Source organism: Lynx canadensis, chromosome B3 (genome assembly GCF_007474595.2).
Source record: "Lynx canadensis isolate LIC74 chromosome B3, mLynCan4.pri.v2, whole genome shotgun sequence".
Lineage (NCBI taxonomy): Eukaryota > Metazoa > Chordata > Mammalia > Carnivora > Felidae > Lynx > Lynx canadensis.
Window position 1 is genome coordinate 97,473,510 of NC_044308.2, and position 23,146 is coordinate 97,496,655.

Consider the following 23,146-nt stretch of genomic DNA (forward strand, 5'->3'; position numbering starts at 1 on the left):
ACAAAGATTATTGTCTGATTTGGGGGAACAACTGAACATTTAAAGTATCTAGGTAAATAAAATACCATTCAATAATAAATTTTATTTATCTTCCATCCCCTAAACAGACTATACATGAGTAATCACACATGATTTATAAATCATATTTTAATGAGGAGAATCCTTCACTTCTGTGCATAACCATAAAAGCTTAATGTCTTAACATTTAAATCCTATTAGTTTAAGGCCTTTTCTTCCTTTCTCCCTTGACACATTAATTGGGTAGCTCTATAGTAATTTGATTAATGCTTAGCATTGTTTCTTCATATGTAAACTTCTGATGCTAATAAGTAAAAATAAGTAAAAATAAGTAAGATGGAGATAGTCTATCTTTAACCTGAAGTAATTTTAAAACCAAAATTTGAGTCCATGAAAAATGTGAAACAGGGACTAATTTAACACACTTTTATTTTAGCAAACTAGGATGAATGATTTGCACTGTCTGAACTTAGATACCTGGACTTGGTCTGGAAGGTACGTTTGAAATTTAAGTATGTTTTAATCAAAAGGCATTTGTGTGTGTGTGTGTGTGTTTGGGATCATAATCCAAATTTGAGTTTCTAAAACTGAATTAGTATCTTTTTCCTTCAGATTATATGTCTAAGCAAGGAATATACAGATTTAAATGCAGAGTTTGTTCTTAACCAAATTATATAAAACATGAGAATACCAGAGTTTGAAACTTGATTATGTAAAAGTACTGGTTTTATTCTAAGTATTCTTGAGAACTGGCCAGTAGAGGAAACGAAGGAACAGTTTGTTGGTGTCATCACAAGTAAACAGATAATGAAGTATGTAAAAGATTCTTTTTTGTGGTTCAAAATATACATTTAACAATAGAATAAATATATTTAGGTATCACTTCAGCTGTTCATGTAGTGATATGGAATCAGAGCCATATATTATTCCAAAATAGAAATACCATTAAAAATGAAACTCCAAAAGTGCCAGGAAAAAAATATAGCAGATTGTCTTTAAAATCTTGGCATGGAGCAATCCCTATCAAAAGAACACCAACATTTTTCACAGAGCTAGAGCAAACAATCCTAAAATTTGTATGGAAGCACAAAGACCCCAAATAGCCAAAGCAATCCTGAAAAAGAAAACCAAAGCTGGAGGCATCACAATTCTGGATTCAAGCTGTTTTATAAAGCTGTAATCATCAAGACAGTATGGTACAGACACAAAAACAGACACCCAGATCAATGGAACAGAATAGAAAACCCAGAAGTGGACCCACAAACGTATGGCCAACTATTCTTTAAAGCAGTAAGGAATATCCAATGGAAAAAAGACAGTGTCTTCAGCAAATGGTGGTGGGACAGCGACCTGCAGAAGAATGAACCTGGACCACTTTCTTACACCATACACAAAAATAAACTCAAAATGGATGGAAGACCTAAACATAAGACAGGAAGCCATCAAAATCCTCGAGGAGAAAGCAGGCAAAAACCTCTTTGACCTTGGCCTCAGCAACTTCTTACTTGACCTGTCTCCAGAGATAAGGGAAACAAAAGCAAACATGAACTATTAGGACCTCATCAAGATAAAAACCTTCTGCACAGAGAAGGAAACAATCAGCAAAACTAAAAGGCAACTGATGGAATGGGATAAGATATTTGCAAATGACATATCAGCTAAAGGGTTAGTATCCAAAATCTATAAAGAACTTTTCAAACTCAACACCCAAAAGACAAATAATCCAGTGAAGAAATGGGCAAAAGACATGAATAGACACTTCTCCAAAGAAGACATCCAGATGGCTAACAGACATATGAAAAAATGCTCAACATCACTCATCATCAGAGAAACACACATCAAAACCACAATGAGATACCACGTCATATCTGTCAGAATGGCTAAAATGAACAACTCAGGCAACAACAGATGTTGGCAAGAATGCGGAGAAAGAGGATTTCTTTTGCACTGCTGGTGGGAATGCAAACAGGTGCAGCCACCCTGGAAAATAGTGTGGAGGTTTCTCAAAAAACTAAAAATAGAACTACCCTATGACCCAGAAATTGCACTACTAGGTATTTGTCCAAAGGATACAGGAGTGCTGTTTCAAAGGGGTACATGCATCCCAATGTTTATAGCAGTGCTATCGATAATAGCCAAAGTATGGAAAGAACCCAAATGTCCATCGACAGATGAATGGATAAAGAAGATGTGGTACACATATACAATGGAGTATTACTTGGCAATCAAAAAGAATGAAATCTTGCCATGTGCAACAACGTGTATGGAACTAGAGTGTATTATGCTAAGGGAAATAAGTCAGAGAAAGACAAATATCATATGGCTTCACTCATATGTGGAATTTAAGATACAAAACAGATGAACATAAGGAAAGGGAAGCAAAAATAATATAAAAACTGGGAAGGAGACACACCATAAGATACTCTTAAATACAGAGAAGAAACTGAGGTTTGCTGAAGGAGGGGTGTTGGGTGGGGTGATGGCCTACATGGGCAATGGGTATTAAGCAGGGCACTTGTTGCTATGAGCCCTGGGTGTTATATGTAAGTGATAAATCACTAAATTCTGTTCTTGAAATCATTATTACCCTATATGTTAACTAGTTCAGATGTAAATTAAAATAATAATAATAATTTAAAAATCTTGGCATGGAGAAAGTTTTCCTAAAAATGGTTATAAACCCAAAATTATTAAATAAAAAGACTGACTTATAAGATCACTTAAGAATTCAATTTTTCAGGGCGCCTGGGTGGCTCAGTTGGTTAAGCGGCCGACTTCGGCTCAGGTCATGATCTTGTGGTCTGTGAGTTCGAGCCCCGCGTCGGGCTCTGTGCTGACAGCTCAGAGCCTGGAGCCTGTTTCAGATTCTGTGTCTCCCTCTCTCTGCCCCTCCCCCGTTCATGCTCTGTCTCTCTCTGTCTCAAATATAAATAAACGTTTAAAAAAAAATTAAACAAAACAAAAAAAAACTACTTATAAGAATTCAATTTTTCTGGGGGCCCCTGGGTGGCTCAGTTGGTTAAGGATCTGACTGTAGGTTTCAGCTTAGGTCATAATCTCACAGGTTTGTGAGTTTGAGCTCCGCGTAGGGCTCTGCACTGGCAGCTCAAGCCTGCTTGGGATTTTCACTCTCCCTCTTTCTGCTCTCTCTCTCTATCAAAATAAATAAATGAATGTTTTTAAAAATATTCTGTATGTAGTTTTCTGTATAGAAAACTATACCAAAGCTAAAAGAAAAATTAAACAAAAAACAAACTGGAAGTCATATTGCAGTGTTTTTAACAGGGCCTAAATCCACAAGAACTCAGAAAATCAGTAACAAAAGGACAAATAATCCAGCAGAAAAATGGACAGAGAACATAAATGAACAACTCACAGAAGAAATGGGCAAAAATTATTTTAAAGAGACGTTCAACTTCAGAGACAATCAAAGAAATGGAGCTAAAAATAATTACAAATGCCCAATGTGTGATGAAGTTGTAACAACATAATTAGTGAGAGCATAAATTGGTACAGTTTTTCTGGAAGGTAGTTTGGCAATATATTTAAAATGTAAAATGGAATTTCTGCTTTGATTCAGAGTTTCCCCAAAGACAGTAAGTGTGTGTGTGTTACAGCATTATTATAAAAGCAAAAACTAGTGGTCAACCTTCATGTTCACATTTGGGGATTATTTAAATCATGGTACATTTGGCCAGTGGGCCATCATGCTTCCTTTACCAAAGAAAGTTACACTTCATAGAAATATTCTACAACATATTAGTTGAATGAAAAAAAAGTTGCAGAATAGAATGCATGATCCTATTTATGTATTTTTAATAAACATGTTTATATGTGTATTAAAGCCTAGAAAGATTATACCAAATTATTATTATTTCTTATTGCTAGAGGACAGGATTATAAGAGAACTCTCCTTTTTAAAAATACTTTTGGAGCACCTGGGTGCCTCAGTTGGTTGAGCGTTCGACTTCGGCTCAGGTCATGATCTCACAGTTCGTGGCTCGAGCCCCGCATTGGGCTCTGTGCTGACACCTCAGAGCCTGAAGCCTGCTTTGGATTCTGTGTCTCCCTCTCTCTCTACCTCTCTCCCACTCACCTCTGTCTCTCTCTCAAAAGTAAACATAGAAAAAAATAATAATAAAAATAAAAGTATTTTTGTTGGGATGCCTGGGTGGTCAGTCAGTTAGCGTCTGACTTCAGCTCAGGTCATGATCTCACAGTTCATGAGTTTGAGCCCCATGTCAGGCTCTGTGCTGATAGCTTAGAGCCTGGATCCTATTTCAGATTCTGTGTCTTCCTCTCTCTCTGCCCCTCCCCTGCCCACCTCTGTCTTTCTCTTTCTCAAAAATAAACATTAAAAAATTTTTTTTAAATATATACATATTTTTTTAAATTTAATATTTATTTATTATTGAGAGACAGAGAGAGACAGAGCACGAGCATGGGAGGGGCAGAGGAAGAGGGAGACACAGACTCCAAAGCAAGCTCCAGGCTCTGAGCTGTCAGCACAGAGCCCAATGGGGGGCTCGAACTCACAAACCACGAGATCATGACCTGAGCTGAAGTCAGTCACTTAACCGACTGAGCAACCCAGGTGCCCCTAAAAAAAAAAATGTGGTTGTTGAATGTTTTGTAACCAAAACGATTCTTATAATCAATACAAAAAATAAAAATATTTCCATTTTAGAAAAAAATATCTTCCACAAATGGCGCGTATTATTCTGGAACATTCCAGAATGCTGAAGAATGATGCCTTCTCACCTCCTGCATTATGAGTTAAACTTTTGTACTTATGTTTGTAATTTTCCAAGAATAGGACAGTATTTTTAAAAAATCTTCAGAGGTTTGTCCTGGATCTGGAATGGCTCGCATGCTTTTATTCTGAAGCTAGAATAGCTAGCATTTTAAGGCAAAGAAACTTTGGGAAATCGTACAGCAAGTAAACCAGAGTAAAAGGAACAACAACAAAATCCCATAATATCCTCAAGGAAATCAGCTGAAAATATAAAACTAAACATGGGCCAACAGTAAAAAGTTACAGACATGGGGCGCCTGGGTGGCGCAGTCGGTTAAGCGTCCGACTTCAGCCAGGTCACGATCTCGCGGTCCGTGAGTTCGAGCTCCGCGTCGGGCTCTGGGCTGATGGCTCAGAGCCTGGAGCCTGCTTCCAATTCTGTGTCTCCCTCTCTCTCTGACCCTCCCCCGTTCATGCTCTGTCTCTCTCTGTCCCAAAAAACGTTGAAAAAAAAAAAAAAGTTACAGACATGAAAATGGTTATGTTGAAAAACTGGGGAAGTTATATTGATTAAACAAGAATGATGTTGAGTATGCATTGTGAATTAACTAGGACTTTTTAATTTTCAGTATGTGTTCTGTAACCAGGTGGAATAGACACTAAGTGGAAAGATTATTTAAATTCATCTAAGAATTTAAGAATATTTTTAAAATCTTAATGCAGGTGGAGTTCATAAAATCAGCTGTTTTTAAAAGTAGTGAAGGCAGTTTTTTCCCCTTTAATCTGAGATGATCAAAAACCTTTTTTTTTTCTTCCATTTGTTTTTATTTATTTTTTTTTATATATGAAATTTATTGACAAATTGGTTTCCATACAACACCCAGTGCTCATCCCAAAAGGTGCCCTCCTCAATACCCATCACCCACCCTCCCCTCCCTCCCACCCCCCATCAACCCTCAGTTTGTTCTCAGTTTTTAACATTCTCTTATGCTTTGGCTCTCTCCCACTCTAACCTCTTTTTTTTTTTTTTTTCCTTCCCCTCCCCCATGGGTTCCTGTTAAGTTTCTCAGGATCCACATAAGAGTGAAACCATATGGTATCTGTCTTTCTCTGTATGGCTTATTTCACTTGATCAAAAACCTTTTTATTTTGACTTTTTATTTGCCTAACCTAGATTTTTCTATTTTTTTTCCCTTGCCACAGGATTCCTGTTAATGGAGAAACCCCCAAACATCGGTCATGGCATACTTTAACACCAATAGCTGATGATAAACTTTTTCTATTTGGTGGACTAAGTGCAGACAATATCCCATTAAGTAAGTCAACTAAAGTGTAGCCTACAATTATTATCTCATTCTTTTTTCTTAATTGTATTTGATATTTAAGGTGTCTCTTTTTCAGATTTTCTGGTTTACCTTTATCCCCAACTGTATGATTGCATTAAGAATTAGAAAAACCTTTCTTTTGTATCTTTGGCTCTCCATGTTCTCCTGTTTCCTAGATATATAGAAAAGAAAGGGTAGTTGAACCTAGATGAATTAAAGCCCCTTTCAACTATAATATTCTGTGATTCTGTGCCTTCCTGATTTTTGATCCCAGTACAGTGTAGGCTGGAATGGGGATTAGAACAGTCTTCCCCAGAAGGCTCTGGAAATATAAGGTGGGAAGGCAGTTGCTTCTCTTTCTGTTCCAGAACTGTAAAGAAAGTGCTTAGCCAGAATTTTTAAACTCCTGTCACTGCTGATCCCAATAGCTATGGTTTTGTAATGCAGGTTTTTTTTTTTTTTCTCAGCAGTAAAACTGTGGCATCAGGAAAGACAAATGAATAAGTATCCACTTCCTAGTTTGACATAGTTGATGTTTCATGTTTTCTTAACCCAGAAGTTTTCCGTGGCTAGAGGTGTTTTCATAAGAAACCTTATATACCATTAAACTCATTTATATAATTCCATATGGGATCTGGAAACACGTATTTATTTTTCAACAAAAATGCCTCAAGCATCAGCTTTGCATCCAGCAGTCTGCTGGACAACAGACAAACTCCAGAGGCTGGTTAGAGAAACAGGGATTTCTAGCAGGGGATGTTAGTTATTGCAGATTATTATGCTTCTCCAATCTGAAGGTTCGTAATTAAAAGAGATTTGGAATCTAATAACTAACATCTATTTTTTCATTAGGGGTTGTTTAATAGAACATCTTTTTGAGCTCTATTGTTTCTAATTCCTATTTGCTGATTTTGGTCATTGACCTGTGGGAAATTCTATGTCCTAACTCTTAGTCCAGTCAGTTTCCTCCTGTATAGATTTAGTGTAACATACTGGTATTACATGATACTTAGAAGTTATTTTAATCTTGTTGACTATGATAATGGCATTGTGATTATGCATGTGATAATGCCGTTGTCATTCTGGAAAAATATGTCTCCTTTTAAAAGCCATGTTTAGTGAAGTATATATGGGGAAAATGACAGGAGATCTAGGATTTGGTTTAGAATAACTGAGCCACAAAAGTAACAAAAAAGAGAGAAATGGAGAACATGTAGCAAAATCTTGATAGTTCTTGAACCTGAGATATGTGAGGGGTCATTATCATGTTCACTCTACCTCTCTATATCTTTGAAAATTTTTGTGAGAAAATATGCATACACACAAAAGATAGTTGCATAAATATAGCATGATAAATTTGGGGGGAAATGTACAAAGACCTAATCTTAATTTCTTAACTGTCATAATATTGCAGGTGATGGTTGGATTTATAATGTCATAACAAATTGTTGGAAACAACTTACACACTTACCTAAAACAAGACCCAGGTAAATATAGAACTTAAAGAATAGTAAAATAGTTAAGAATTAATCAAGTATTAAATATAGCACTGATTTTATAGTGTTTGCCTTTAAAATTGTAAATCATCAAGAAAGATATCTTTCAAATAAGCTTGATGTTACCCAAATAATTTAATAATCATTTCAAATTATATCTGATTGTTAAAAATGGTCTATTCTGTTTTCATCCATATTTGCATATTTGAAAATGTTACTCTTTTAGGTAACTGTATAATCTTGCCTCATAAATATGAAAAGCCTAAGAAATTGGAGGTATCATATAATGTTAATATTTTTAATAAGTAGACAAGAATGGATTTGGCTTTAGTAGTTATTTGGTTTTGGAAGAGGTTTATTGCAATTTAATGAGAAAATAAGTTTCATGTTAATAAAATAGATGGCAGATATTTATTTTTATTAACTGATATATTCACTTATATGAATTTTTAAAAAAGAAACATGTTAGTTATTTGTGACATATTATAGAGAAAAAAATGTAGAAACAGCATATTATTATCAGACTACAGTTGATCCTTGAACAACACAAGTTTGAACTGCATGGGTCCACTTATTATATGGATTTTTAAAATAAATAAAATACTATAAATATATTTTCCATATGATTTTCTTTTTTTCCCATATGATTTTCTCTCTTTTTTTTTTTTTCTAAGAGAGAGAGAGAGGGAGAGGGAGAGGGAGAGGTGCGTGGGGAGGGATAGAAGTTGAGAGAGAGAATCTCAATCAGGCTCCATGCTCAGCAGGGAGCCTGACGCTGGGCTCAGTCACACGACTGTGAGATCATGACCTGAGCTGAAATCAAGAGTCAGATGCTAAGCTGACTGAGCCACCCAGGTGCCCCATCCCGTATGATTTTCTTAATTACATTTTCTTTTTTGTAATTTGAGTGTACTCGACACATGATGTTACATTAGTTTCAGTGTACAACATAGTGATTTGTTAAGTGTATACATTGTGTTACGCTCACCACAAGAATAGCTACCGTCTGTCACCATACAATGCTACTACAGTGCCATTGACTATATTCCCTATGCTGTACCTCTTATTCCCATGAGTTATTCATCTATTACTGGAAGCCTATATCTCCCACTTCCCTTCACCCATTTTTTTTTTTTAATTTTTTTTTCAACGTTTATTTTATTTTTGGGACAGAGAGAGACAGAGCATGAACGGGGGAGGGGCAGAGAGATTGGGAGACACAGAATCGGAAACAGGCTCCAGGCTCTGAGCCATCAGCCCAGAGCCCGACGCGGGGCTCGAACTCACGGACCGCGAGATCGTGACCTGGCTGAAGTCTGACGCTTAACCGACTGCGCCACCCAGGCGCCCCTCCCTTCACCCATTTTTGAAAAATACTTATTTATTTATTTTGAGAGAGAGAGAGAGAGAGTGGGGAAGGGGCAGAGAGAGAGGAAGAGAGAATCCTAAGCAGGCTCCATGCTGTCAGCACAGAGCCTGATGCAGGGCTTGATTCCACAAACCCATGAGATCCCGACCTGAGCTGAAATCAAAAGTCAGAGGCTGAACCAACTGAGCCATCCAGGCACCCCATCCCTTCACCCATTTTGCCCATCCCTCCATTCCCTTTTCCTCTGTCAGTCATCACTTGGTTCTCTGTATTCATAGGTCTGATTTTGGTTTTTATTAGTTTGTTTATTCATTTGTTTTGTTTTGTTAAGTAACATTTTCTTTAGCTTACTTATTGTGAAAATACAGTGTATAAACCATATAACATACAAAATATGTATTAATTGACTATGTTATTTGTAAGGCTTCTGGTCAACAGTAGGCTATTAGTGGTTAAGTTTTCAGGATCCAAAAGTTACATGCAGATTTTCAGCTCTGTGGGGTATCAGTGCCCCAAACCTCGTGTTGTTCAAGGGTAAACTGTACAGAGAAAACAACATTAGTATTGTAATTCTTTTTTTTTTCCTAATTTAAGTGAGTAGTATAATAAAGATATATTCATAGGAAATTGATAGAACATTTATAATCATTATAGTTAGTAATAGATTTTACTGTTTTCATGCCATGTATTTAAGGATTTTTTTTGCTACAGATTATGTATACTAGTGTGAAGTCAACTTAATGACATGCATTTCAGAAGTTTAATAAGTGACAATGAAGTAACTTACTTGAGAAAAAAGCCTGAAAAAAATTGTATATATTTCAATGTGTACATCTATATTAATATGCACAAAAAATTTAGAGTTTATCATAATTACATAAGTGATTCTTATATTTTCATGTGTAGAAATTCATTGCAATGTATTGTTTTAGCAATTTGGATCTTTTGAAATGTATTTTTTAACTTAAAGAGTTTTATATTAAGATATGGGAGCCCAGAGTTCTAGTCCTTGCTCAGCTACTACCTAGCTTTTTGGCTTTGGGAAAGTTACTTAAAGAAACTGAGCATTAATTTCTTCATCCCATGAAATGAGGAAGCTGGACTAGAGATGTTCTTAGTTCTCTTACAGTTGTTTGATTGCATTAATATTGGGCCAAAGTGGTATTAAGAATATGTTTAATTTTTAAATTGCTCCTATTTTATAATTCTATCCTTAATAAGTAATTAGAGCAACACAACTATTATCAATAATATATTAGTTAGAACTGAGCTATGTAAAGACATTTCTTTGAATTCAGCTGATGTGTCATGTAAATAATATGCTTTATTAGAATGTTTAGGTGATAAGTTTAGAACAGCTGTGAGAGGACATAAACTATCAGTCTGTAGACAAAACATCAGGTTGCAAGCTAGATGTCACCAAAATCAAGGCAGGAAAGGCTTTCCAGTGTTCTTCGATGATGAAGTCCAGGCCAGAGTTTCCCTAAGGCAGATAAGACAGAGGCAGATCTATCTTCAGGTATGAGGTGAGGAGGATACAGTTTAGTGTAAGGAGAACATATATATGTGGATGTATACTAATTTTTATGAGTGAGAGTTTACTTAACATCTGAATACGTTTTGTGCAAACTGTTCCAAGTTATACTTTAAAATGTGAATGGCCCAATTCTCCTCTTGTAATTCTATGCAGGATTTCTCAACCTCGGCACCATTGACATTTTGGACCAAGTTATTCTTTGTCATTAGTCCTTTGCAGTGTAAGATGTCTAGCAGCATTTTTGGCCTTTACCCACTAGATGCCAATAGTATTCCCCCACCCACCCACCCACCTGGAGTTGTGACAGTCAAAAACATTGCAGATATTATCAAATGCCCTGTGGGGGCAAAAATCACCCTTGGTTGAGAACCACTGTTCCACAGTGTACCACCCTCTCCTCCAGGTCTCACTGTGGTTAGAGCAACGCTTGAGTGAAAGGCCAAGTACAAAGCCGTATCTAATTGCCTGTGTCAGTGGCTGTCAACAAGGACCCCTTTTTTTTTTAAAAATTTTTTTTTTCAACGTTTATTTATTTTTGGGACAGAGAGAGACAGAGCATGAACGGGGGAGGGGCAGAGAGAGAGGGAGACACAGAATCGGAAACAGGCTCCAGGCTCTGAGCCATCAGCCCAGAGCCCGACGCGGGGCTCGAACTCACGGACCGCGAGATCGTGACCTGGCTGAAGTCGGACGCTTAACCGACTGCGCCACCCAGGCGCCCCAAGGACCCCTTTTTAAATGTGTCTGTGAAAGAAGTCCAATAAAGTATTGGCTTATAGAGCCTTAGGTATTTACTGTTGGGTCCCATGACTGTTGCCGAGGTTATACATGGCCTTCTCTCCTGGAAATTAAGCATTCCTTATATTCCATTTCCTTTATCCAGTCCCCATCCCCGACCCCACAATATAACCTGGGTGTTGATGAAGATTTATGTCAATTTATGTTCTAACATATAAGTTGGAGAATTGGGCAGAGTGTTTCCTAAATAAAATCTCTTATGGCTCAGTTCTATCCTGGGTCCCGAGTGCAACTGTCCTTGAATGTGTGAGTGATTGTGTGAGGAAAGTATTTGATTTAACAAATTGTGCATAACCCTACTGTTTGCACTTGCTAAAGTTAAGTGAAAAGTATTAATGTACTAAAAATAAGTTATGTGGTAATAAGGGGTAATATGTAATTGTTTGGGATGTCTTTTGCTGCAGCAATTTGGTCTATTAAGAAAAGTCATCAAAATTCTCTAAGAGTCAAAGCGATGACTTTGTAAATTTCTTGATTTAGCTTCTAAAATTGAGAAATTTATGTGTACTTTTTTTCCTGAGAGAGCTCCCAGAAATCTTGAATTTTACAAAACTTAAGATTATTCTTTGTAAATACTGTGAAATTGGAGATGACTATGAGCTATCAGACCATTTCAAAAAGAACATTAGATGCTCTACTCTTATGAAATAACTTGTTTATTTAATAATTGAATATGTAATGCTGGTTTTTGTATTTGCTTTTGTTAATCAAGAGTTTTGGAGCACCTTCTGTGTGCAGAACACAGTGTTTAGGTATTTTTAAAGAGAAGCATAAAATTAGATTACCCAGGTTCCAGCGGTGTGCTGGTAAAGGGTTAACAGCTGCTCTCCAGGAAAAGTAAAACCAAAAAGCCCAGCTTTGTAGCATTTTCTGGTTTCCATCATGGCCAGTTTCAAGCTACCAGCACGATGGCACTGAACATGGATTGGAAGAGGGATAGGCACAGTTGGTTTCAACTAGCTGCTAAGCCACTTCCAGCACACCACTGCCAAGATTTGACCTAAGGACCTCATGTGTGGACCTTTAGAAGACCCACACATCAAAGAATTAAAGGAGTGTATAGGGCAGTTTATCTTCAAATATAAGTCAGAAGATTATAAAATGTGTACATAAATGTTGGAAGGTGCTGACCAGAGAAGGTAACAGCCAGTTAGTTTGGGGATTTGGAACACTTCCTGGGGATATTGAGCCTGTGTTTAAGGCACTGCAAGAACGATTTATCATCCTAAGCATAAGAAATGGGGTGAGCAAAAGCCTAGAGATAGATAAACTTTTCTCTTAGGGGATGAAAATAAATGAACTTGGATGAAGTAGAGGGTTCACTGCAGGGGGGGAGGGGCCAATAATTAAAACTTGTGGGAAAAAAATAGCTATTGGTTATGAATATTAGGCTAAGAAAAATGGCACAGATGCTTCCTGATCAGGACATGTCCATGGTTAAAAACATTTGAAAAATGTTATTAATCAGCTAAATGTAGCTGAGAGAGATTAGAGACAGAAAAATGAAGAACATGTTATGGTATTTTGTACTCAGAGCGATAAGTAGTATGACAGTCTAAATGTGAAGGGAATGCCAAGTTGGGTTTGTCAGATGATGGGAACAGAGAACAGGAAAGAAAAGTAAAAAATGATGAAAACAGTAACATGGCAGAGAGTCCTAAGAAAATTAGGGAAAGTGTCCATTTAGCAACAGGATGGTCAGTTCCTTTCTAACTAATTTATTTCAGTAAGAATATCTATGAGATAAAGAGGCTAGAAAAAGGTTGGGGGGGGGTATAACAGAAAAGAATTATTGGGTGGGGGGTCATTTTAATTGACATGATTTAATGAGGATCTAATCTTTTAGTGATTCTCGAGGAATCTTCAAAATCTAACCTCTTTTAGGATATGCCAAAGTTCAAGTTCAGTCATGCCCATTTTGAAATAGATTAAATGTGAAAGTGTGCAATTTAAAATTGATTTATATGTAACATATGGTTTCGTTCTTCATAGTATTTTACTCTCCTTATAATTTTCAACTATAGGTTATGGCATACAGCCTGTTTGGGGAAAGAAAATGAAATAATGGTATTTGGTGGGAGCAAAGATGATTTACTTTCCTTGGATACAGTAAGAAAATTTCCTATCTAAATATTTCCTCTGAGTAGTTTTGTTATTTAAACTAAATGGCTATTTAACAAGATTGTTGATGTTCCCACATTGCAAAATATGGAAGAACATGAAATGTTACTCTGTGGTATGACTAATCTTCAGAATGAGTGGCTTTTGTGTAGCATTTAAGGATATTTTGAGTCTACAAATCAAAATAGGTCTATTAACCTCATTAGCCAAGTTATTTTTTATTTTTATTTTTTTATTTTAAAAAAATTTTTAATGTTTATTTATTTTTGAGAGAGAGAGGAAGACAGAGTACAAGCAGGGGAGAGGCAGAGAGAAAGACAGAATCTGAAGCAGGCTCCAGGCTCTGAGCTGTCAGCACAGAGCCCGACACGTATTTTTTTAATTAAAAAAATTTTTTTAATGTTAATTTATTTTTGAAGGAGGGAGAGACAGTGTGTGAATGGGGGAGGGTCAGAGAAAGAGAGAGAGAGAGAGGGAGACACAGAATCTGAAGCAGGGTCCAGGCTCTGAGCTGTCAGCACAGAGCCTGATGCAGGGCTCGAACCCATGAACTGTGAGATAGTGACCTGAGCCGAAGTTGGACGCTTAACAGACTGAGCCACCCATGCACCCCTTTGTTTTTTAAAAAAAATTTTTAATGTTAATTTATTTCTGAAGGAGAGAGAGAATCTCATTGGTCAAATTATTAAGAAGACCTTTTAAAGGATGACTCTTCCCTTTCTCTTTGAGTCTCACCATAGTATGGATGTTTATAATTTTATCGAATTAAAAGATTTGTAAGGTATAGTTGATATTTTATAAGAATGGATATAATGTATACGTAAACTAAGTAGAGTAATAAGTACCCATGAAATTTACTACCTCCCTCGGTAACTAGAACATCAATGCTAGCTTCTCCCGTCAAGAGGAAACTAGTTTGAAATTTTTAAGTGTATTTTCTCTCTACTTTATGTGTCTTTTGCCACTGCTTCACTCATTTTAATTTTAAGATTAAAGCATTGTCATTTTAAAATCTGATAAAACTAAGGCCAAAGAAATAAATGAATAGCATTTGGAGAGTGTTGTTCTTTCACTCCTAGCACCTCGGGAAGTTCAGAGCGAGGTGGCCATGCTCATACTGTGCTGTGTTGGGACGGGAGTTGGGCATTGGTTGCTCTGGTTTATATAGGACATTTGGGAATCGAGGGACTTGGAGCCATCAGGAAGAGTGTGCTCCGGCCAGAATCAGCCAAGTTGGTGCCAGCTCTCTGGTGGATATCTCTTCAGACTAGTTCTCTCTGGAGCTGCACCTGCCCAGTGGCAAACCCTGAAATGAGCTGGTTTCTCTCCAGGGGGGTTGGCTGAGTTTGCAGTTTTGGGGCCTCCAGTTTGAACGTTATGTATATTGGAAGTTTTAGAACTTTTTGGCTAAGAATTCAGTGCTTCAACAAAAGATCAAAACCACGACTTGGCATTTAATTAAAAAATAAACTTTGTGGTTTGTCTTCTTTTTCTTGGCACTAGAAATCGGTAGGATACAGAGTTTATCATTAAAACAGGAATTCTGATTAAAATCATCATAAATTATGGAATTCTAAAGACTTATTTGAAAGGATTAGGGACATTTTCTGCCGACTCTTCCACATTACTTTCAGATGAAAGAATCATTATTCAAAAAATCTTCTGGATCTGAGATTTCCAGACGGGACCCTTTGCGAAAGAGAGACAAGAGAAAGAGATCTTAAAATAAGAGTAATTTGGAAGAGAAAAGTTCTGCTTAAAAAACAAAACTTGAAAACCACTACTTTTCTCATTTTGAACTCACTGTTCTAAGAGAAAAACATGTTTCTGAGTTTTAAATTTGCAGTTGTATAGGTTGTGGTTAGGTAGAAATTTGGTCACTGAAAAAAGGTAGCAATGTACCCTAAGTTTGTGTGGATAGCAGGTGTTTATATGTATATGTATGGTGTGTGTGTGTGTGTGTGTGTGTGTGTGTGAGTAAATAGCTAGAGGGAGATTTTTTTGCTGCTTTACGTAATCTCTGTTACATTTACAAAAAGAAAATATTTAATTATTAATGCAATTTTATTATTTTGAACACCTTTATAATTCTTTTTTTTATGTTGATTAGGGCCACTGTAATGATTTATTGATTTTTCAAACACAGCCCTATTCACTACTCAGGTAAGTATTTTAATTATATATACATATTTATAACGCTATTAATATAGGATAATTTCTTTCGTCTTCCTTTTTGGGAAGCATTATAATTTTTCAGGTAGATTAGGATTTGAACTTAATAAAATATTTACATCTTCCGAAAAGTATAGTCAAATTTGTAACAGTGAACCATACACCAATGTGATTTTTAAAAATTAAAATATGCAGTATAATCATTTTTATTTTGTGCATAAAATTGCATTTAGTTCATATAGAAGTATTAAACACGCTGTATTTCCTTGATTTAAGTCTGAAGTTTTTCATATTTTAACTCTTAGCAAATCAGTGTGTCCAATAATAGACACACATACATATATATGCATTTACTTAAGTAGAATTTCTTTTTTAACACCAAATCTGTTATTAAGTTGATGGTCTGACGTGGTGTCTTAATTCACACACGCTTGCTTGCTTATTTATTTATTTATTTAAATTTATTTTGAGAAAGAAAGAGAGTATGTGAGCTGTGGGAGGGGCAGAGAGAGAGGGAGAGAGAGAGAGAGAATCCACACTCAGAGCAGAGCCTGACTCGAGGTTTGAACCCGTGAACTGTGGTATCATGACCTGAGCCAAAATCAAGTGTTGAATCCTTAACTGACTGAGCCACCCAGGCACCCCTCAAATATTCTTGCTTTAAATTTTTTTTTTAATGTTTGTATTTATTTTTGAGACAGAGAGAGACAGAACATGAGCAGGGTTGGGGCAGACACAGAATCCAAAGCAGGCTCCAGGCTCTGAGCTGTCAGCACAGAGCCTGACGCGGGGCTTGAACTCACAGACTGTGAGATCATGACCTGAGCTGAAGTCGGATGCTTAACCGACTGAGCCACCCAGGCGCCCCTATTCTTGCTTTAAAAGGAGTACATACGAGGGATAGTTGGAAGATTGGGGAAGAAGCCCCTGTCTCTGTCTGAGAGTCAGGAGGAAGGTTCTGAGCGAAGTAGAAGTGGCCCAGTGAACAAGTGTGGTGTTTTATGCAGGAGGAATAACACGGGTGAAGGCACATGAGAGAGACATATGTGTTGTATGTCAAGGAGTAGGCTGTAACTTCCAGACGTTCTACAACTTGGACCACTTCAAAACCATTGGACCAGCTCAAACTGGACCATCCTAATATCTTTCATAACTGCTCCTTCTCTTATTTCAGTGGTTCCTTCTGTTACTGCACATTAGAATCTCATAGGGAACCTCAAAAAGTATTGATGCCTGTGTTCCATGCCCACATGTTATGATTTAATTGATCTGGGGTGTGGCCTGAACTTAGGAATTGTTGAAAGACCCCAGGATAATTCTAATGTGCAGGCAGAGTTTGGAAGTTGCTGATGTAATGATTATACTGCCTTGTATTGTTACTTACCTTTTACTGTGAACAGAACTACTTTCCCAAAGTAGATTGCAAGTTCCTTATATACAAGGATCAAAAAAATACAGTATCGGAGTGCCTACCATGGGCAGGCACTGTGCTATAAAATGAAAAGTCATGATCTTTCCCTTGAATTGCTAATAATACAGAAGGCAGGGTTTCAACAACTATAAAAGAAAAATAATGTTGCTTTAAGAGTAACATATACGAAGTTAATGAGACTCGTGGAAGAGAAGGCCCTCTGTCCACGTGGTTAAGATGGTGAAGGTTAGGGGAGTCTTTGTGTAAGAGGGAGGGTTCGAGACAATTTGCTATGAACAAGCAGTGCATGGGGGTTAGTACAAGATATGCGAGTGCAGTATGTTCTGGAAACTGAATTCCTGAATATTCCTGAGACAAACATATGAGGTAGGGAGTTGGACAAGAAATCAGCAACCATATATCATCCAGAGCCTTGTGTTTCATGAAGATAAGTTTACATTATCTAGTAGATCAAGAAGCATTGACTAATTTGGAGCAGAGGAATGAGATGTTAATATTACAAATTAGATGTTATACATACAAAAATAGATGTTAATTGACTATGTCATCTGTAAGGTTTCCTATCAACAGTAGGCTATTAGCAATTAAATTTGGGGAGAGTCAAAAGTTATATGTGGACTTTCTACTGCATGGGACCTTGCTACCCCAACCCTCTCACTGTTGAAACTATATTTATTTATATGCTGAGGAGAAGAACCAGCTGTTGGAAACACAAGAAAATGGGGCGCCTGGGTGGCTCAGTAGGTTTAACCTCTGACTCTTGACTTTGGCTCAGGTCATGATCTCAGAGTTGGTGAGTTCAAGCCCCGTACTGAGATCTGCGCTCACAGCACTGAGCCTGCTTGGGATTCCTACTCCCCCCTCTCTGCTCCTCCCTAGCTTACTGTCTATCTCTCTCAAAATAAATAAAAATAAACTTAGAAAAAAAAAAACACAAGAAAATGAAGGAAAAATTGGTGCAGCGGGGTCTCGAGGAGGTGGGTTTTAGTGAACAGGTAATTGAATTAGTCGTTGAGTAGAGCAAAAATACTTTTTAAATAATGAAGAAAGTAGGGATGTAGAGGCAGATGAATTTGTTGGCTGGGGGGCAAAGCACTGAGAAAGCGTAGTTGGTAGCAAGGTAAGAAAGAGGAGAGGTGAGGACATGGACTTAGGAATGGAGAAGATTTGAAATCACTGCTGCAGTGGCTTTGAGAAGATACCGACTGGGGCTGTATAACACAGCACTGCAGAACACTCAGGGGGCTTAGCTGAGACCTTGGAGAATTGAAGGGATGGGCCCTGTCTGCAGAAGCTGGTTTTCTCCAGCCGCACTGAGCAGGTGGCTGCTGCAGAAAGGAGCTGGCTGACTGAATTCTCCCATGGTTGGAGTTTAGCCAGGGTGATGTAACAGAGGGACAGCAGAGACGGGGATGAAAGTTTCTGGCAAGAGAATGAAGTGCAGATGGGCCGGGCTGGGAAGGAAAGGAAGCTGAGAACAGAGGGGACTTACTGTCTGGAGAACTGGGAAGAGCGAAGGGAGTGCACATAGGAAAAGGATGTAAGGCTTCTGGTCCCTCCTAGAGGAGAATCTGGAAGTGGAAGGTTTTAGAGGCAGAACTGTCCTGAGTGAGGTTATAAAGACTCAAAAGAGTTTTCCACACAAAGTTCTCAACAACAGGGGCGGGGGGTTGGGGGGGGGTGGGGGGGGGGAAGGGTGCACCACCTGCAGGTGAAATGACAGCAGCCTGGAGCGACAACAAATACTCGAGTAGCTCCTGGACTGTGTTAACGGAGACACGGGAGAAGCAGCACTCTTTTCTCAAGAAAGCTGCAGGCTACGCACTTTTCTTAGATTTCAGTTAAAGCAAGGGCAGGAAGTCAGAGGAAGCGGAGGTGTTTGCGGACACAGCTGGTGTTCTAAAAAGCACAGAGTTTGGAAGGAAAGATAAACAATGATGGGGAAGGTGGACCAGCATAGAAATGAGAGAAAGGCACAGCACAGACTGGATGGGCTTGTGTTTGGGGCTGGGACTGAGTGTGACTATCAGTCAGGCTTCTTGGTGTCACCCTTTGCCCCTAGCACAGTGCTTCTGGGAATGCATACACACCCTTTCACACCCTTTTCATGCTGGGCTCATTTTGATGCATCAGAACTTGAATTAAAAACAAAAACCAAAAAACCCGTTGACTATAGCAGGAATTTAGTGGTATTCTTGCGTTGAGGTGTATTCACCACAACCAGTGGCCCACAGTGCAGCCAGAGCAATCTTTTTATTTTAAATTATTTAATAATAAAGGATTCCTTTTATTTTAAATTATTTTAAATTCTATTTAAATTTTAAATTTAAGTCAGAAGGCGTTTGGCACCTACTGTGTTGAGGCAGTGGAAACAAATAGGAATTTGCCGCAGAGGCTCCTCATCTAAAGATACTTGTCTGATCTAATGTATTTGTGGGATCATGCTCATCGTACATTTGGATACCTATATAGGTTTAAGATGAAATACCACTGGTGCTTATTCTGATAAAAAAATAAGATGTATTTACCAAGAAAACTCACACAGTATGAAAGGTATATGGTAAAAAAAAAAATCACCTTTGAGCCATCGTCCACAATGATCTTTGTTAAGAGTTTGCTGTTTATCCTTCCACACTTTAAAATGAAAACTGTTGTGGTTTTAACCATGCTAAGAGGCCACTGGAACCTTGAGAGCAGTATACATATGCATGTGTATGCTCACGTGTGCATGTGTGTCTAAAGGGTCAAAGTATGCATCCTGTTTATAATCTGCTTTTGAGACTCGTACTGTGGGTATCTGTCATGTAAACATATAATCATTTATAGACCTATATTTATGTTCGTAATGGCTGTCCAGTGTTCTGTTTCATAGAAGTACAATTTCTTTACTAGTGTATTGATATTTATTTAGGATATCTCAATTGGGGGCTATTATTAGAAATTTTGTGATGTCATATTCCTGTATATGCTTTTGGAAAACTTGCATGTCTCCTCAGGAGAAACTCCTAGAAGGGCTGTTGGTGGATCAAGGCACGTGCACATTTTATACTGTGATGATCACGCAGTGGCTCCCATTGCCTTAGGCAAACCGCACATTCCTTACTGTGGTGTTCAGGGCCTCCACCTGTCTCTCTACCTCATTTCCCGCCATGTCCCGCTCTCGCCATTCTCTAGCTATATTTGAACCACTCAGTTCCAGTTTCTGGAATAAATCTTATATCTCATTTCTAGGGCTTTGCAGGTGTGTGTCCTCTATCATGAATAGTTTGTTGAGACTCTCAAGGTCTTGGTTTGGACATCCCATCTGGAAGGTTTCCCTGGCTTGCAGGGGTTGTCTTCGCTATTCTCCCTGTCTCGTTCCCCTAGAACCCTGTACCTGTCAAGGCCATTTCATGTTATCCCAGTCTCAACATTGTTTATCCTCACTAAATTGTAATCTGCCTGAAAGCCGAAATAGGGTTTTTCTCAGTATTGGATTTCCTGCTCTTAAATAAGCTCCTAAATAGTGCACACGAATAAATATTTGTTGAATCAGTGAATGAATAGCAATGACAGAGTCCATCTCCTCATCTGACTTGTCCCTTCTCCCTGGTGGAAGGGACACAGGAGCTATTGTGTTAACATAGCCGCAGAGTTAAACTTACATCAAGTGTAAGATTTGTGTCATTCACCTGCACATCTCCATGTCTGTGTACAGCGTTTTCACTCTCCTTGCTTAGAGTTTTCACAGAGAGAAAAGTCTTCCTGAAAGTATGGAAGATATAAATATCTAAATCCTTGTAAAAATGACAACTGAGGTTAAGTACAGCAGAATCAAGTGAATTCATTTTTAAAACTTTTAAAAAAGATTTGCTTCCCTGTTTGATTTAAAGCTTATCAGTTGAAATAGATGCTTTTTTGATAGCTCATCAAGTTTCTTTCGGTTTTAAAATGCAACACGTTCTTCAAAGTAGCTTAAGATAAAAAGGGAGTTGGAATCCTTCCAAATAGGAAGGATTCTACGAGGTAGTGGAATCAGAGGGGAAAAATGACCACCCAGACTCCCAGGACGGGAGAACCTCAGGTGGGCTCTCATTGGCTCTTTCTGCATTGCTGTTCCATTCCTCTCTTCAGACCTGCTCTCTCGGGGTCAGTGTCAGTCACTAAGTCACATGTGCCAGTGAAGTGAGTTACAGTGGGGGGGGTGGGGGGACCAGGTCACTTGGCTTCAAAATGGATGTTAGATGCTTCATCTTGGGGCAATGGAAGAAAAAGACAGTTCTCAGAGAAGAGTAAGTGGTTATTGGACTAGGAGGATAAATGAAAAATGGTCTGCTGCAGACTAACATGCTTTGAAATTAAATCTGAATCTTTTCTGTTTAAATAACATTATGCATGGTGCATAGTAAGTTGAAATTTCTGTTTCCATGGGCTTTTGGTCAGATTGGCCTTGAGGCTATAAAAATATACAATTATTGTGGTGCTCTGGAAAGAACATGTATCCTATCATGTTCCAAACAATACAGAGGAAATATGTTATCATGTAACAATTTTATAATAATTTTTTTAAGAATACTTACCTATAAATATTTTATAAGTTCAGATTCAAAAACTAATAATTCTGTAATATTTTATTTACAGGTCATGCCTAGACTGCATTGGTAAAAATGCTATAGTTTTAGAAAGTCAGGTATCTTTATTACCTCCTAAACTTCTGCAACAAGTGCTCAAAAAAATAACATTCTGGACTGCAGCTAATCACCGAGAAGAACAAAGAATCCAAAAAGAAGAAACTGAAAATAAGTATCAGTGGATCAGTAGCAATTAAGTTGTCATATACTCTCTATATTTAATATGTGTACACATTTTAATTAGATTGTATATTTACACCCCCCCCCCCAAATTGGAGGATTTAGAAGATAAAATTTGAAACAAAAATGCTATGTCCTGGTGATTATAGGCCATGGAATATATGGGAATAAGATGTTAATGGAAGATTATATTTTATATTTGTAAACTAATTTCCTAATTAGCTGCAGGAAGAAATATACTTTCTGAAAGTACGTACAATTGTAAGAGATTTTAACTCACTGTGTACTCTTTACTGAAAAGTTTATATGAATTTGAGGAGAATGAGAAATTAGCCCAAGGACTTAAGAAATCCCCCAACATAATAATAGATAAAAATACTATACATCAACTTTCAGAAAGAATGGATTTTCTCAAGCCACTTAAACATTATCTAAAGTTTCTCATTAAGTAACCCAGTAATTTAAAAACTTCTCTTTCAGTAACTGATGCAGCTGGGCAAAATGATAAAATAGGCAAGCGCCAATATGGATTAAATAGTGGACTCCTACCCTTTAGCCCTTACCTAGTAAAGTCTTATTGAGCTTCATTGTAACTTGTCCCCACCTTTATTTGAATAGCAGAATAAATGCCTTCAGTTGTCTTTCATTACTCCTAAGTTACTAGCTAATCCAACTTTATAAAGACCATGTTTTAAAGTGTCTAAAGTGGAGATTAACTTATCATACAGACTTTGAAATATGGGGAAACAGTAGATATATTAGCTTTTGAGACCCATCAAAATATATTTTTGCCCTGGAAGAATGCTTCTAAAGTAGTTTCTGCAAGTAATGAAATGGGATGGTAGCTTAGTAATTTGCCTTTATAGCAACCCTGCTATTTGGCCCATAGGGAAATATGTTGTCTTCCTATTTGTTTTCAGTATTACCTGCCTATACAGAAATAGCATCCTATATTTATATTCCTTTAGCCAGTACTTTTGCCATAATTAAGAAGTTACTCATATTATCACAGTTATACGCTTTCATTGAATTACTAATAACAATGAATTATTAAGAAGCTCAGTATATAAAATTATTCTCCTTAACACCACCATTCAAGTTATCTCTAAAATTTAAAATACTAGAGAGAATATATTTCTATATTGAAATATATATGTAATTTATAATGATAATTATAGTAGTTTGTAGTATCTCATTAAATTTTAGATATATTTTATATATATGTACCATATTTTGGATGTGTAAAGGCTTCTATTTATGTATTGAAGTACTTTGTGCTTACATTTTATTTATTATACAAACTCTATAGATATACTATTTTCCTAGTTTTGTTAGTGTAAACCAGTCATTAGA

The 23,146-nt window shown here is 37.3% G+C and overlaps 1 protein-coding gene across 2 annotated transcripts in view; it reads left to right on the plus strand.

The window, feature by feature from the left end:
• KLHDC1 (kelch domain containing 1) overlaps window positions 1–22,915 on the plus strand; it is a 53,420-nt gene extending 30,505 nt beyond the window's left edge. For both annotated transcript variants that reach the window (XM_030319042.1, XM_032593709.1), the window contains exons 8-13: window positions 455–513; window positions 5,957–6,069; window positions 7,493–7,565; window positions 13,303–13,387; window positions 15,510–15,562; window positions 21,624–22,915. In XM_030319042.1, the coding sequence (XP_030174902.1) occupies window positions 455–513; window positions 5,957–6,069; window positions 7,493–7,565; window positions 13,303–13,387; window positions 15,510–15,562; window positions 21,624–21,810 (570 nt within the window). In that variant the 3' untranslated portion in view covers window positions 21,811–22,915. The remainder of the gene's footprint in view (window positions 1–454; window positions 514–5,956; window positions 6,070–7,492; window positions 7,566–13,302; window positions 13,388–15,509; window positions 15,563–21,623) is intronic.
• The last annotated feature ends 231 nt before the right edge of the window (window positions 22,916–23,146 follow it).